The sequence below is a fragment of the Chenopodium quinoa genome, unplaced genomic scaffold (genome assembly GCF_001683475.1).
Source record: "Chenopodium quinoa cultivar QQ74 unplaced genomic scaffold, ASM168347v1, whole genome shotgun sequence".
Lineage (NCBI taxonomy): Eukaryota > Viridiplantae > Streptophyta > Magnoliopsida > Caryophyllales > Amaranthaceae > Chenopodium > Chenopodium quinoa.
In genome coordinates, this window is record NW_018742914.1 from 1,511,561 (window position 1) to 1,528,909 (window position 17,349).

The 17,349-nt window shown below is 32.8% G+C and overlaps 1 protein-coding gene across 1 annotated transcript; it reads right to left on the reverse strand.

Annotated features, from left to right (window-relative positions):
* Positions 1-3,694: 3,694 nt before the first annotated feature.
* On the reverse strand, positions 3,695-8,139 carry LOC110727838 (wee1-like protein kinase). The gene is made up of 10 exons (XM_021907406.1): positions 7,497-8,139; positions 7,167-7,227; positions 7,006-7,072; positions 5,900-6,163; positions 5,646-5,713; positions 5,445-5,554; positions 5,303-5,343; positions 5,062-5,210; positions 4,393-4,740; positions 3,695-4,082 (listed from the first exon to the last, which is right to left on the reverse strand). The coding sequence occupies exons 1-10, from the start codon at positions 7,727-7,729 to the stop codon at positions 4,002-4,004; spliced, it is 1,422 nt and encodes a 473-aa protein (XP_021763098.1). The 5' UTR covers positions 7,730-8,139; the 3' UTR covers positions 3,695-4,001.
* Between the last annotated feature and the right edge of the window lie 9,210 nt (positions 8,140-17,349).

The window sequence follows — 17,349 nt, forward strand, 5'->3', positions numbered from 1 at the left end:
GACCACCAAAAAAAACTAACCCAAATACCCCCTAAAAACATCATACAACTTAAAAGGTTCTTTTTCACAAATTTTCACTTAAAATGTCCTTTTACAAAAAATCGACCATTTAAAAGGTTCTTTTTCACAAATTTCTATAAATTTAAAGCGCGGTGTTTATTAAAATATATGTTTAGTTAATTATATTAGTTAAGTGTAACTGTTACTTTGATATTTGAATACCACAATTTATAATGATTCTAACAAGATGTCACATTAAAATATATATATATATAAATTAATGGTACGCAATAGATGGTCAAAGTTTTTTCAGTCGGACCCCATACACGGTAATTAAGTGAGTAAAGCATATGAATCAGGAAAGAAAAAAAAAAGGTGAGTACAGCATAAAAGAATTAGACTTTCATTTTTTGCTCTCCAAAAAAAAAAAATAATAGATATAATAAAATAAAAATAAATAAATGAGTAACATGTTAGTGATTATATTCATAACTTGATTGGCTAAAAAGTTGATGCGGAGTAGTACATTATTTGATGTTTAACTAGTGTGTGATTTCGGGCTTTCCCGGTGACACTTTGAATAATTTTATTTTTATTTCAGACACTTTATAAGATATGTTAATTTTTTAATTATGGGTGTTTTATTTTTATTTTTTTGAAACCATATTATGAGTATATTCTAACAAAAAAAAAAAAAAAAAAAAAAGCTAATTTTGGGTTTTTTATTGTGTTTATTCTATATTATAATACTTGTATGTATCTATTCAAAAAATAATAATAATAATACTTGTATGTATTTATATATAAATGTGGATTAAAAGATCAAGAATGGATGTGAGTGTTTTTTTTTAATAATTATATACACTTATGTATATTTCTTTTTCATATTTATAATATGTGTGATAATTGACTTACATGGTTGTTAAATCAATTTTGTAATGAGCGGTTTGGAGTTCGAATCTCCGAGTCTTCATATTTTTATGAGATGTGGCGTTATGAATTGTTTGTGAAATGATATGGCAAAGTGACATGGCGACATAAATTGTTTGTAAAAGTGACATGGTGTAATATAAAAGAGTCTCCATGACTCTTGAACGTTTTTATAAACTCATTTTAATATATTAGTGTAGATTTAATGGAAATTTTGGACCATGAGATGCGGAATTTTATGATAGCATTTACTTCGTATGTGATTTTTCATGGTACATATAAGAATATCGGATTTACATTTGTACAAGTGTTTGGGAGGAGATTCTTTACATATGCATAGTTAAAAAGAAATAGTAGTATAAAGTATTTCCTTCTTAATAGGAACTCTATCAATTAATTTGATGTATCATGTAGTCATGTACAAGTATGTGTTAACATATACTCTGTATATAATAACATGAACTGAACCCAAACCAAATCCACATAAACCAGTCTACTAAAAAATGACTCAACTTGAATTGACGTGACTTGAATTGCCAAACCTAATAACCCGGATGAACTGATTGCCCCCTCTTAGAATTACTAGTACTTCTTCCGTTTTTAAATACTTACTCCATTTCTCTAGGACACGCATGCCGATACTAATCTTTGATCACTAATATCTTTAATTATCAATAAGTATAAATTCTAACAATTGAAAATTAATAATTTATTCATTGAGATGATTCCAACAAGTACCCTCAAGACTATATTTCTAATGTATAAATCACATACATTAGTCATAGTAGGACAAATAAATAGTGCAAAAAATAGAAATAAAGCAAGTATTTAAAAATGGAGGGAGTAGCAATTTCCCTAATTTAAAAGAGTTAAGGAAAAATCCTTTGCCCCATGCCATGCATGCACATATGCACATATTTGTCAAATATTGGAAGATTTGGAACAACTTCTTATCACACGCTGCCTCTATTTGACTGAGGCGAAGGATGACACTTGCGGGTAGATTGCAATTGGATAACTATTAACTAGTTGAACGACTAGAAATTATTAGCAATGCCAAAGTCTAACAAAGATTCACTTACAAAGCTAGTATCACACGGGAGTAAGTTAAAAACTATATATAATTAAATAATGAATAAAAATTTATTAAATAGTTAATATTATTAAATTTTATATTGATATGATAATATCTATTTATAAACATGTATATGAAATTAATTATTTTTGATACATTACTCAAAATCTATAGTTAAATTGAATATATAAATAATGAAGAAAAATTAAAATGTATCAATTATTGTGGAAGGAATTGAGTAACACATCGTGTTCATACAAAGCTAGTATCACACGAGAGTAATAAGTTAAAAACTAAAGTCTTTGAAGGAACTTGGGTAGCAACATTTTCCTCGGACAACTTGGGTAGCAAATGATGTCATGACTCCCAACTATGAGGAAGAAAAATCTTTGAAGGAACTCCTCAATTTCACATGAAATTTTGTTGTATGATAGTCAATATTTTGCATGTGTAGTCAACCCACTTGTTGTCACACTCATGGGAATCATCATTTTCTCTTATGTAGTAGTAGTAGTAATCGTGCTTGTACAAAGGAAAGTAAGAAATTTCTCGTGCTCTATTCCTTTTCCAAAATCATTAAGGTTGACTAAGGGTCTATTTTGATTTATTGAACTGAACTAATTGGAGCTGAACTGAACTGATTGGAGTTGAACTGAACTAAGCTGATTGGAGCTTAATTGAACTGAGCTGAAATGAATTGTGTATGAGAGAAGGAAATTAGGAATTGAATTGAACTGAACTGATTCAAGCTAAACTGAACTGAAATTAAGCTGAAGAGAACACGCCCTAATAAGCGAAAAAAATTTACTAATGTTATTTTATTCAATGAATAACAACTTAGTTTTAAATTTATACTTGTAGATTACTACCTTCGTTCCTTAAAAAATATACTTTGTATTTTCCGTTTGCTTTGTATAAGAAATACGAAATATAAGAAGTAATAATCTACTCCGTACTATTATTGGACATATAGAATACAATCTACACACAATCTGTATTTCTTATACATTAGTACTTTTATTGTTTAGGCTTACTTCCTATATGTGTGTACACACGTAATGTATTGGACGTAATTAACTTTGGGTTAGAATCTTGGCCCTGAGGTACTTTAAGGGTGCGTTTGGATTGAAGGAAATGGAGAGATGAACTATCTTTCATTTGGATAATTAATGAAAAAGGAAGGGAATTGGAGGGAAAAGAAATAAAATGATTAAATTGTAAGAAAATAATCCCTCCAACAATGGAGAGATTTGAAAGGAAAATTCAACATTCTTCCCTCCCCTCCTCTTCTCCTCCCCCCCCCCCCCCTTCTTTTCTTTTCTCCTTTTTTATCCAAACACAGTGTTAAAGTTCATTTAACATCAAAACTGATGCTCAACTGCTCAAGCACAGAGTTGATGCTTGAGAGGACAGAAGAATTTCTAAACCACCTGCAAGGCATCATGTTTTGTGTGTCATTATTCTTAACGTGAGCTGCTGAAAGTCAAATGTATGGTGGACATTGAATCCCATAAGGAGAAGCTAACACAATTGCCGTGCTGTGCCATATGCACTAAGGAAAGCTTAAGAAACAGACCATCAGGCTGCTCTGAGCTTATGCATTGCCTTCTGTTGGTACTGTGTTTACCGGTTTATCTGTATGCTATGTTCAAGGACTGGCATGGGAAAAAAAACATGTAGATATGCTGTCCAAAAGTCAGTTTCCATTGATATCATGGCCAAGATCACAATAAAGATGTAACAGGACCCCTCAAGGCCTCGTTACATATGCAATTGTCAATATTCATACATTTACATAATGTGCACCATACATGAAGGCAAAAATTGGTGCATCCAATGATAGATAATCGACAGTTAAATTAGATTCATGAGTATTTCTGAACTCGTACTCATGGGCTGTAATCCTAGAGGTTTTAAATATGCTTGGCCTTCTTTTTCAGCAGGTCTTATGAGAAGCCTTAACCATCCAAAATTATCATACTTGGGATTCACCTGTTTACAAGATTCTGGTGAAAATTGGGTTTTTTACCAGTTCTCTAGCAGAAGGTCGCCTTGTTGGATCTGGATCCACCATGAGCTGTCAAATTATGAGCAAATCATCATACATTGTTACAGATAATCACTTCATTTTCAATTAACACAAAATTGATAAAAGTGCCTAACGATCAAATCTATCTACAATTGTCTCTTTCTAGGAATTTAGAATTATAGGGTTTTATTCAAGTTTCCTGCAAGTGCAGGTTATCCACTAAAAGTAAAATGAGTTGAGCTCAGGGTGATCAGCACTATTAGCATGATACTTCGTATATATTTTTTGTTTGATTGATGCGGGAGGAAAAAATGTAGAAGGAAAGTTAAAAAGTGCACTTAAAGTTGAGAGATTATACCTTGATCAAGTTTTGTAACTGCAGTGAATTGCTAGGAAGCAGCGGTAGTTTCCCCTCTCTCAAAAGCTGATGCACTGCATCTGGCAATGATGAACCTCGCAAAAGCTCATAGATAGAAACCCCCAGTGAAAATATATCAACTTTATCAAGATGATCATACTTCTCGTTCAAAATCTCTTGAGGCATATAGCGTGCATCACCTTCTTCAATGGGAAGACTATTATCTAGTAGTGTGGCACAACCAAAGTCACCAAGCTTATAGCCACCATTTTTTACATAAATGTTTTCTGGCTTTACATCTAAATGAGCAATTCCTCCTGCATGTATGTATTGCAATGCTCTGGCAATCTGCAAACACAAGTTTTAGGAATGTGGAACTACAAGGAATAATCTTACTAGAACACCAAAAAGCCACCAAAAGAACATACAAAGATCAGTTGAAAAAGAATAACAAAATACGCCCAAAGCCAAAAAAAGAAGAAAAACAAGGTATATGGTAAATAAAAACTAAATCAGTGCAATGTGATAAAATTCATTTTTTCAAGCTTAATAATGAAAATTGCACCGAAATTTCAGTTCAGGCAATCATATCAGGTTGGATTGCTCATCAATTTAACCTTAGAACAACATGGCAACATTGTCGAGGCAAAAGTCAGAAGAAAAGGCTACCTGTAAAAAAACCTCCAAAACTTCTTCCTCAGTAAGCGAGCAAGATGTATTATAACTGGAAAGACTATAGTCACAAAGCTCCATTTGTATATACAGTTGCTCATTTTCAAACCAGGAAGTGTGATAAGCAACTATATTTTCGTGAAATCCTGCACCAAGCGAAATCATCTTTCAGACCATTAATCAAAGTCAACAATAAAAATATTGCTAGCATCTTTGAGACAGGTCTCATTTGACAAACCTAGAGCAGCCAGTGCTTGAACTTCCATCAAAGCTTTCCGCCTGCAGTAGACAATTCGAAAAAGCAGTTGCCAGTTAATAAGGATTGACAATCAGACGAGTGAAAATGAATTACTTCAGATTCTAATGAAAAGTGAATATACCTTTCTGTGTCTAGGCACAATTGCTTAGTGCTACGTTTTACAGCATAGAGGCAACCATCAATTCTCTTCAAGACTTTATATACATGACTGAAGTTTCCATTTCCAATTTGCTGAGAACAAGGAAAATATTTAGTATTATTTAAAGCTTACTTTTATTTGCAATTCCGTATATGCATAATATCTGGCAACTGCTGACAATACCTCTATTTCTTGGAAGTCGGTACAGTAGCGTGACATGCTTTCAGCACCAGCAGACGCAGAGAGATAACCTAAGCAAAATTGTACAAAATTTATTCTCACTATCTCATAAAGTAAGCACCATATAACCAAGAGAACTTCCACACATCAAAAGATTTTCAAAAAAAAAAAAAAAAACAAGTGAGTAAACCTTAAGAGACTAAAAAGGACCTATAAAGTGGAAAGCAGAAGCAGCTAGAGTCAACAAAAGGAAAAACCTGAACACTTTGTTCTCCAACTTCCAAATGGATCCACATCCATTTCCACGGCATCCTTTATATAAGGGTTCTTTAAACAGGGAGGTGGCATAACACGGCAGCGTAAAGCAATAGCTGACTTCGGGACATAATTAGGACCATTGTCCAATGCAGTAGCTGCGGTTTTTCCTGTCTTGTTTTCATTCACATAATTTGTATCATTTGCAAGTTCCACTGCCTGTTGATGATCCAACATAGAAGCTGGAGATTTTACAAAGCTGCCATCTGTTGAGATTATGAAAAATTCAGTGATGAAGGTATTAAAAAATTTATTGAGTTTGCAAGTGAAAAGTTAGTAAAGAACTAAATATGCTATATAGAGTAAACAGATAAAATGAAATCAAACAAACTAAATAAATGGACCATTCAAAACTACAAAAAGGAAAACAAATGAACCATACATTTCTTTAGAAAACCATTAGAAACCCAAATTGACCAGGATAGTTTCACATTTATACAAACCAAATCGACAGCCAAAGTTGTGAAATGAGAGAAGTACATATAATGACCACATTATATCACTAGTTTGAAACAAAAAGTATATGGAAGCAGGAAGCAGATCTTCTCAAAACACATGGGTAGAGAGTCAAGCAGCAGTCCCCATTCCAAGCAATCAAAACACGAAAATCCAATAATAAATTGGTCGGGCAATTGTTACAAGTTTACAACTATATATTGGATTTCACCATTGATGGATAAAGATCTAGAACATGCATTATGCCCATTCAACAACCAAGACTTCAATAAGACCATTGTTAAAAGCCCCATCAAGAACACATTCTAACAATAACTTCGATAAGTACAAGAGAAGGAATCCAACAACGCATTAAATACATCAATATCTTGCAAAGCCCTCAACTATATTGGCAAGTACAGTCTAGAGATGACTACGACATTAACATAACGAGCTAGAGAGCTTCATTAGAAACTTTATCATGAACTACTATCAAGCTAAGAGAACAACCTTAATCAAATGACATAGACATAATTTATTACTGTACTAAATTTAGAAAGAAAAATTAAAAAAGTCCAAGGTAATGCTCTAAGCTTGCAGAGAACGCAATCACCTTGCTTTAATCTTCTACTCTTGACAGTCTTCAACTTCTCCGGCGAAGCCGGACATGATATATGTTCCTGCCAATAGAATCAAAATGCCCAATTCTCCATCACACCAAGACAAAGATAAAACTAAAAAAAAAAAATCAACCTTGAAAGTATCAGTACTCACCTTATTGGCATCAAAATCAACAAATAAATTCTGACATTCCGGAGTAATATAATCAAGTGTGCTGCAAACAATTTCCCCAAAAAACAAAATTACTTGAAAACCCCAATTACAAATACAAATTCAATCAATACAGCAACAATCACTCCTATCAAGTAAACCCTAACCTAATAAAATCAATACCCAAATCAAAATCAACAATAAAACAACCCAATATAACCACAAAAACCCATTAAAAGCACAATTATCATAGAACACAACCCAATTAATCAATTAATTAAAGGTATTAACTTTAATTATAAATCATCAATAAAATCAGAAATCGAGCTGTACCAAAAGAAATCCTGACTAAGAATTTCGGTAGAACCAAAATCGGAGGCATCGGCAGCGGTGGAAGAGAGCTTAGAAGAATCAGATTGAAGAATGTTGTTAGAAGAAGCGTGAATTTGAGGGTGTTGTTTAAGAGAAGGAGGACGAGAGAGTAGTGATTCAAGAGGTCTAGTGAGAGAAAGTTTGGGTTGTTTTCTCTCTCTAACTGGGTTTCTCCTTTGACCTCTCTTCTTCATCTCTGGTAATGGAGAATGAGAGCAGTGAAAATGGAAGAGAAGGGTTTTTTGGTTTTGGTGAAAATACTCAAAATGAAAACCAATTCGAAATTGCGCGGGGTGAGTGAGTGATAGGAGGGTAGAGCCGTAGAGGGAGAGGGAGTGTCAGGGGTGAGTTGATTGGTGTGTGCTTTTTCTGAATTTTGTTGTTTTAGTGGTTTTTTTTTTTTTTTTTTTTTTTTTTTTGTTAAAGTAAGTTAAGGTGCTATTCTTTGGGAATTGATTTTGGCACACCCTAAATTGATTTAGGCACACCCCTATGTGAGGATAGCATAGAAAATTGTGCTCTCACATAAGGGTGTGCCAAAATCAGTTTAGGGTGTGCCAAAATCATTTCCCCTATTCTTTAGAGGAAAACTTTTGTATACACCCGGTTTTCAGTAATTTACTGTACATCGGGTACATTTTTGTCAGATTTAGTGTCACTTTTGTCAAATTTATCAATGAAGCATAAACAACACTTATATATATCATGGTAACTTTTGTGCGTTTAAGTGTAACTTTTGCACATTTTATTGTCACTTTATAATGGATGTTCAGTAATTTACTGAACATCCGTTTTATTTAAAAGTTTGTGTTCTTTAGAGCTACTCTGTTGTGCTCTGCCGAGTCTTGCTCTGCTCCGTTCAGCTTTGCTGCAATTTGTTCCACTTTCCTCTGTTTTGCTTAGAAATAATTCTTAATATTGAATTATTATTATAATAATAATAATTAATATTTAATAAATAAATAATAATTAATATTTAATAATTATAATAATTAATATTGAATTATATAATAAAAATTAATATTTAATAATTATAATAATAATATAAGTAGTAGTAGTAGTAGTAATAATAATAATAATAATAATAATAATTATTATTATTATTATTAGGAAAATTTTCCAATTACTACCGCAAGTTAATACTACTTTGTAAATTACTACCGCAAATTAAAAAAGTTGTGAATTACTACCGCAAGTTAATACTACTTTGTAAATTACTACCGCAAAAAATTTTAAGATGTTGTGATTACTACCAAACCTCCATTAAACCCAGCTATGACATCATTATATCACTTTAACCCATGGTTAAAGCCCTTAACCATGACGTCATTATATCCCTAATCCATTTTCTTTTTTTTTTTTGGGGGGGGGGGGGGCTGGTTAAAACCCTTAACCATGGTCAAACACGGGTTAAAGGGATATAATGACGTCATAGTTGGGTTTAATGGGGGTTTGGTAGTAATCGCAACATCTTAAAAAATTTTGCGGTATTAATTCACAAATTTTTTAATTTGCTGTAGTAATTTACAAAGTGGTATTAACTTGCGGTAGTAATTGGCAAATTATACTTATTATTAATTGATTTTTTCTATAAAAAATAAATATTTAAAAATAATAACTAATATTTAAAGATAATAATAATAATAATAATTATTATTATTAATTTTTAATAATAATAATAAATAATATTTAATAATAATAAAATAGTTATAATAATAATTAATATTTAATAATAATATTTAATGATTATAATAATAATGCGATGATAATAATAATAATAATAATAATAATAGTGATAATAATAATAGTAATAAGTAGTAGTAGTTGTTGTAGTAGTAATAATAATAGTAGTTGTTGTTGTTGTAATAATAATAATAATAATAATAATAATAATAATAATAATAATAATAATAATAATAATTATTATTATTATTATTATTATTATTATTATTATTATTAGGAAAAATACACTTTAATAATCCCAACTATGGGCGATTTACTTCTAATAATCCCAACTAAGATTTATTTTTTAATAATCCTAACTATACTATGAGTTTTCCTCCGGCAGTCCCAATGACCGGTAACCTGTTGAAAGAGTTTTTTATTTTTATTTTTGGGTTTAATAGCCACATGTCAAAATGTGATTGGTTCAAATGTTAAAAAATAATAAAAACATATATAAAAATAAAGACAAAAACAAACATAAAAATTAAAAAAAAACATAAAACACAAATTCCCCAGCCATCTTCCCCACTGCCAAGGCGCCAAACCCTTGCACCTCCCTTGAGCTCACCGGGAAACGGCCGGCCACCCACCTTAAACATCAAAATCGCCGGCCGATCCTCTACAACCCCTTCTGACCCACCCTCGACCCCCTTCCTGTCCCCTAACCCCCGCCACGACCACCTCGAAACCCTAACCACCCAACATGCTAGCATCCCTCATCTTCCTTTCCCCTACCTTGAACGGCGAAGAGGATCAATTTGAGTTGGGGAAAAGGGATTGGTGAGCGGTAGTTGTTTCTTGGTGATTTAAGGGAGGAATGAGGGTGGTCGGTTTTTCTGCCTAGTTGCGTATGGTTGTGTTCGTGGTGGGGTAAGGGAACAAGGAGGGCGAGGGAGAAAGGGTAGGGATGGACTCGTCGGAGGGAGGAGTTGGAGGGGCGGCTAGGCGTTTCCGGCAATTTTTAGGGATGTTCGATTAGGCAGGGGGTGTTACGGGGTGGGATTATGGTGGTTAGGGAATGGGGAGGCAGATCGGGTGGTGTCAGTGGGGTTCAGAGACCGTGGATCTGGAACCACTGCGGCCGTGGTGGCTGGTCGGCCGCCATGGCTGCTGTTTGTTTTTGTTTTTATTTTTTGTTTTTTAAATTTTTATCTGAAAATTAGAAAAATTAAAAATTTCTGAATATTTAAATAAAAAGTCTTTTTTTTTTAAAAAAAATTTTGATTTTGATTTTTTTCTAATTTTCTGATTTTTTTTAAAAAAAAATTTGATTTTTTTTTATTAATTTATTGATTTTTTATTAATTTTTTGATATTATTTAAATTTCTGATTTTTTTTTTAATTTTCAGATTTTTTTTATTATTTTCTGATTTTTTTTTTTAAAAAAAATTTATTTGTGACCAATCGTGTGTCGACATGTGGCATATGACCTGTTATAACAGGTTGTTGACTTGTAGTTGACGGTTTGGGTCTATTGGAAGAAAATAAGAGGCAAAGTTGGTACCGTTAGAAAATAATCAATAGTTGGGATTATTCAAAGTAAATCGTCAATAGTTGGGATTATTAAAGTGTATTTTTCCTAATTATTATTATTATTATTGTTATTATTATATAATAACAATAATAACAATGAAATCTGCTCGGCTCTGCTCTGTTCTGCTTCAATCTGCTCTGCTCTGTTCTGCTCTGCTTCGTTGACTTCTGCTCTGCTCTGCCCAGAAGCTCAAAAGAACAGGGCCTTAATCTGGTTTAATGCAAAGTGTTGAATAATTGTGCTAAAAATATAATTTAATAAAAAATAATGAATTGATTCACCAACACATGAAATATATTACAGAGTAAAACAATAAAAACATGTGATTGTCAGTTTAGATATTTTAAAAAGTTTACTTTAGATTTTACTATTATATTAAATAAAAGTCATAGATGCAAACTTTATTTTTATATAACATTGATTTTTTTTAAAAAGTAATTTTGGGGAGAAATTTTATAATAATACATTGTCAAGTGTCCTCTTATATTCGTTTTTAGTAGTACTAAGGCAGCCAAAGTGCGCATTGCGCGCGGGGCGGCCAACCCTTTCGGTTTAATTTTTGTTAGCTTGTGTTTACACTTGACATGTAGTTAATGGATTGATAAAGGAATATTTCTCTCTATTGCTCAGCCTTAATTTTTCTTAGCTTGTGTTTGCACTTCACATAGAGTTAATAGTTCGCTGCCGAGGACTCTAGTCTTTGATGTTGTAGGATATTTTGGGAAATCTTATACAACACGTTACACCCTTATTTTAGTAAAAAAAAAACAATGTGCTAACACTTTATATAGGAATTTATGATACTAATATATCTTTTGGACTCATTGACCTAATTGGAAACAATAAGGTACATCACAATACATAGTAGTGGCATTTATATTATATATAAAAGTTTTTAGATACGTATGATTTCACAATGCTCAAAAGTTAACAGATAATCAGAAAATCAACTCGGACAAAATGCTTCTAACAATTTGGTTTTGCAATAATAAAATAAACTCTATGTAACCCCATAATAATTCCCTTGAATCCCTTCTTGCTTTCTTCCCCTTTTTCACCGTAGTCAGTTTGGTTTCCTTCCTAGTACATCTACTTAGCACAATCATAGATTAATTTCATTAGTTTCAATGTCTTTTAAATAAAATTATGTATAAGTCATTAATTTTGACCTTCACAAAATATAGAAAAAAAAAACCTCCCACATTAAGCAACATTTCATTGTCCAGCCTTCACAAATCCAGACTGGCACAAAATGCTGTCTTGGACAGATTGTTGAACATTACCAAAGTAAATTGCAGTTTTCTCAAGATTAGCCTGTAGACCAGATCTAGCTTCAAAGGTTTTAAGAGCTTTAATCAGGAGCTTGACAGACTCATTATTTCCATAGGAGAACAACATCAAATCATCAGCAAAAATCAAGTGATTTAAGGTAAGCTCCTTACATCTTTGATGATATTTAAATCTCCTCATCTTTCCAATTTTCTTCATTAATCTGGACAAATACTCCATCACAATAACAAATAAGAGGGGAGACATAGGGTCACCTTGCCTAATTCCCTTTTTCCCTTTAAAAAAGCCATAAGATCCACCATTAAGCAGTAAAGAGAAAGTAGGAGTGGTAACATATTGCATAACCCAGGAGATGAATTGAGTGGGGAACTTCAAAGCAACCATCATTCCCTGAATAAACTCCCAGCTTACAGAATCATAAGTATTTGAAGATGGTGGATTATGATAGTTTGATTGACAAGATGCTGGTCAGACTTCATTGCTGGAGTAGTAGGAATCTTTCATATGCAGCTAGGGTCACCCTCATCAATGCAGTGCTAATGAGTTTGCATACTTACAGGGCTCAATGTGTTTTGCTTCCCAAATCAGTCATTGATAGGATTAACCAATTATGCAGAGCTTTCCTATGGAGTGGTAATGTTGTTCTGTCTACTACCCCTCCAATTGCCTGGGATTGGTGCTGCAGACCTAAGAAGGCAGGTGGTCTTGGAATCAGAGATTGCAGGATGTGGAACAAAGCTGCTCTAGGCTCTTATGTTTGGAAAATAGCCAAGAAAATGATTCCTTATGGGTTAAATGATTTCAGTACATTCAGTGTACATTAAAGGTGAAAACTGGTGGGATTATGTTCCAAAGAAAGATGATGGATGGGAACCTTGTTATCGAAACCTTGTTATCGAACTCATAGTAGTAAGTCTTCTTGTAAGCATAATTCCATGGGAACATGATAATCATTAGTACTAAAGTAAATGCTATTGGACAATATCCTCTATGAGAAAACTTGGAGAGCACCTTGCATTGTTTAAGTAAACCAACTTGACGGACTAACAAAATGCAGTATATATATATAGAAACACAAGTATTATGTGCGTCTTCCATACAAATATTAAGGAATGTAGCTTAGCGTAAGCATTGTCAATGCTTGTTCTAGTTATGAATCCAATTGTAACAAAAATATATGAGTAGATAATTGAGTTTCGGCATATAAACTTGACGTTCAAATTGGTTAATGTGTGAACAATTCAACTCGAGGGAAGCATTCTAGAGCTAGAGACAGAAGCAGATCTATGTTCAATGTAATTGGTCAATTGACCCTACTTATTTTGTACAAAAAATTCTTGTTACAATATTTGAATGTTGAAGATACAATAAGTTATTTAACAAAGAATTATATGATATGAGAAAAGTGATATAGAATTATAGTTAATCTATTAATACCAATAATTATGTGTCAATAATGTGTTTAATATATACGTAGTTTTGTTAATTTATAATTATATATAATATATAATATATAATATATAAAGATAGGGAAAGTCTCTGATATCATTGCTTGGCTAGCTATAATTGCAGCTAAGACTTCCAAAACAAACGTTGGTCAGCATAATGAGCCTGTAAAAAATAAAAGCCAAAATGTTGAGTAAAATATTATACGTCACTCATCATGTTAAAGATAAGTTGTTGATTTTCTTACGTGGTACCGCTGTGTAGAAAGCGTTATTACCAACCTCCAATGAATGTGTGCTAAGGTAAGATGCTTGACCAGTGTACTGCAAGACATGATATATAGCTGCAGTTTAACTTGTGATTGGAGATGGTATTTTTACATCTTGTATGTCAGGTAATATTACTTGTTTTTTGTTTGTGTTTTTTCGATACCATTATTTTTTAAAATTTTTTGAACTAATAAAGGTCTTTAATTGACATGAATTTAATATCAGTTTTATCTGCTACGGGGATCAAAAGAGCTTCATCTTCTTTAACTGATAGTACGTGATATATATACTACCTCCGTTTTTTTAGTTGACACGTTTTGACTTAGCACTATTTATACATCTGTCTTTGACTGTATTTTGTGCTTCATATGTAATGAAAAACATAGTCATGTGAGATCTTGTTATATTCGTCATGTTATGTACTTTCCAAATATCAACTTTTCATAATTTTTGCTTATCGATTATTAAAGATATTAATGATTGAATAAGTGCATTGGAAAACATGACTAAAGAAACGTGTCAACTAAAAAGAAATAGAGGAAGTATATATTCTTTATATAGAAAAGATACTCCTTTTTGTTTCATGAATGTTTTTTTACAACAGCAAAATCCTAACTATTACAACCTACAAACGATCAATAAAAAACTTAAATGAGCTAAAATAGCTCTTACAAACCAACATAAATAATAATAGCAAATACTTAGAAACATCTTGTTTAAAGGAACTCGATTACTTGAAATCATAACCACGGTTCTTGGATCGTATTTCTTTATAATTGTCACAAGAACTAGCACAAAAGTTGAGATAAGAACGGAATAAATTTTTTTGTTGAAGAGAAAACCACATAGAGGTAAAATACTTGGTAAAAAGAGAGTGTCAAGGTCACACCGGGTGAGAATAGTCACAAATTGTGACTTAGTACCATAATCGAGTACCACTTTTTGTCCCTTTTGAAGAAGAAGGACAATAAATGAATGTTAGTGTTTACATAATTATTGTATGTATTCATAGTGAAAAATGCAAAATTGTTTCCATAATTAAAAATGAATGTTAGCCCAATTCCGATGAATATTGAGCAAGTTATGGCCAAATTACTGAACTGGGCCCGGTTTGAGCCTTATATGCGGCCCAATGATCTAGAGGAGGGCCTAATATGGATTTATCATTCCTAATGCAATTAGGAATGGTTTTAGTCTTCTAGATTCTTCTATAAGGTTCTTTTCATTCCTAATTCAATTAGCATTGATAAATTGACTTCTGTTGACTTTTCAGAGAATTAATTAGAATCAAAGAACATTTTTGAGGAAAAATACGATTTTATCCTCCTGTACGGCAATTTTTATCTGATTTTAAGAAAACGCGTGAATTTCCAGATCAGCGCCAAACGCCAGCTATAGCACCTGACGCTACACTTGGCGCCTGGCGCTAGCATTAGCGCCTGACGCTAATGTTGGCGTCTGGCGCCAATGCCCAGCGTTGGCGCTAACATCGTTTTATCCGCGTCAGAACTCTGTTTTTGTTTTTTATCTTTTTGGCTGATTTTCTCTATAAATAACGTGCTAAAAACTCCGTTTTAAATCGTCAACAATCATCAATTCTCATCAATTCTCTCTCACGAACTTTCAAGATATTCTTGATTATTACTCTCTCTCTCTCTCTCTCTTTTCTAAACTAGCCTTCTCTCAAATACAAAAATTCCACATTCATTTGATTTAGATACACCTAGCCATATTCGAAGTTGCCTTCGCCCTAGACGTGAAAGGTTTAATTTCTGAGGGTTTGGTCCCAATTATCTCTTTCAATTATTTAATTTAATTGTTTAATTATTATTTTCTTTGAAGTTACTAACGCGTGTATTTTGTTATTAGGAAGAGGTATGAGGCATCAAAGTAAGTATTTTAATGGTTTTTATTGATGTTATGATGTAGAAATCATGTTTAGGTTGTTATTATGATATTCCTAGTATTATGTCTAGGGTAACTTTAATACCAAGTATGATTAAAAGTATGATGCTTCCTATGTTCTTCCTAATATTTATGATTGTTAGTATCATGTTAGGGTTAAATTTTTTATCTTTATATGCTTAGTGACATGCTAGGGTTTGTTATTAATCTTGTTAGTATCATGCCTAGGATCTTGCTATTATTATACTTTAACATGGTTATGATTTATAATTATTATTATGATGATTATTTATTATGTTGCTTGATATTTATTTTTATTGCTTGATCACGCCTTTTATACATGTTTAAAGGGAATTGGTACTTGTAATCATTTTTAATAAGATAATTAATAATCTTGTTTAGGGTTAATATGATTATAATTCAAGTGATCGCCAATAATAGTTTATTTGTGCATTAAATTCAACCAACATAGATTAAACAGGTTTAGGGTTAATCCTATTGATTGCATGTTAATCAGAAAGCGCACATGAATACAATCAGAATAAAGTAGAGGCCTATTATTAGGGAAGGTTCAATCTCTTTTAGGTTGGATTTGTACCTTCATCCCCGAACCCTATTTGGTTCAAGACCTTATGGAGTTGACGATCTCTTGGATCGTTAAGGGGTGTAAAATTCACCTCGTGAACGGTTTACAATTTCCTAAAACTTGTTGGCGACTCTTTTGCTCTATCTTCTTTCCCTTTGGACGCCACCGTACTTTAGTGTATGATCACAGTGGGGTTCAAGCTAGGGGATTAACGCTTGAAATATTCCCTACAGTTTTTGGCGACTCCACTGGGGAGGATTTCTGTTTTAATTCCTGAAATTTATTTCGGCAATGATTTAGAATGAGTGGATGAGACTCGAAAAGTTCTAAGTATTTCATGTGCGTAATTTTGATTAACATTGTTGTCATATGCATAAAAAAAGATCTCATTGGAAAGACCATCCGTAATGAGTTAAAATATAGGATTTTACACGTAGGAAATTTGAGAAATATCTTTCACAACTAGGACCGAAATAACACTACGCAAAAGTGGAAAATTTTATCGAGCTCAGAAAGCTGCTGAGGCATGTAGGAATTAGCGTCAGCGACCAGAGTATTGGTGCCAGACATTTAAATGTAGCGCCAGACGACAATTCTGTTGCCAGGCGCTACAGATAAAACCTGGCGCCAATCTCTGTTTGTTGGAGCCAAATTCTTCCAATACCGAGCCAGAAATATGCGTTCTAATTTCGACCAGTTTTTCGTATTGTTTGCTCGATCCTACTTCCTGATTGAGTTTTTCTCACTTTTCTGAAACCCATATGTGTTCTACATATGGACATAACCCTCTGGGAATTCATGCTCCATCTACCTGATTGAACGCTCTAAGCAACAAAGGGTACATTCGAGATCGTTGAATTCACCAAACCATGGAAGTGAGTTTTTTCTTAAATACGTGGTGTCCCATCCACTCGCGCCAACCCTTCACGGTTAGGCTTCCGCGCGGTGCATCCGGAAAATTAACCATGGACCCTCTATTGACTAAACCATATCCCGAACTTTAGAGAACTAGAGCCATGGTTAGGTTGAAAAATCATTGCATCATATTGTGCCTACTTG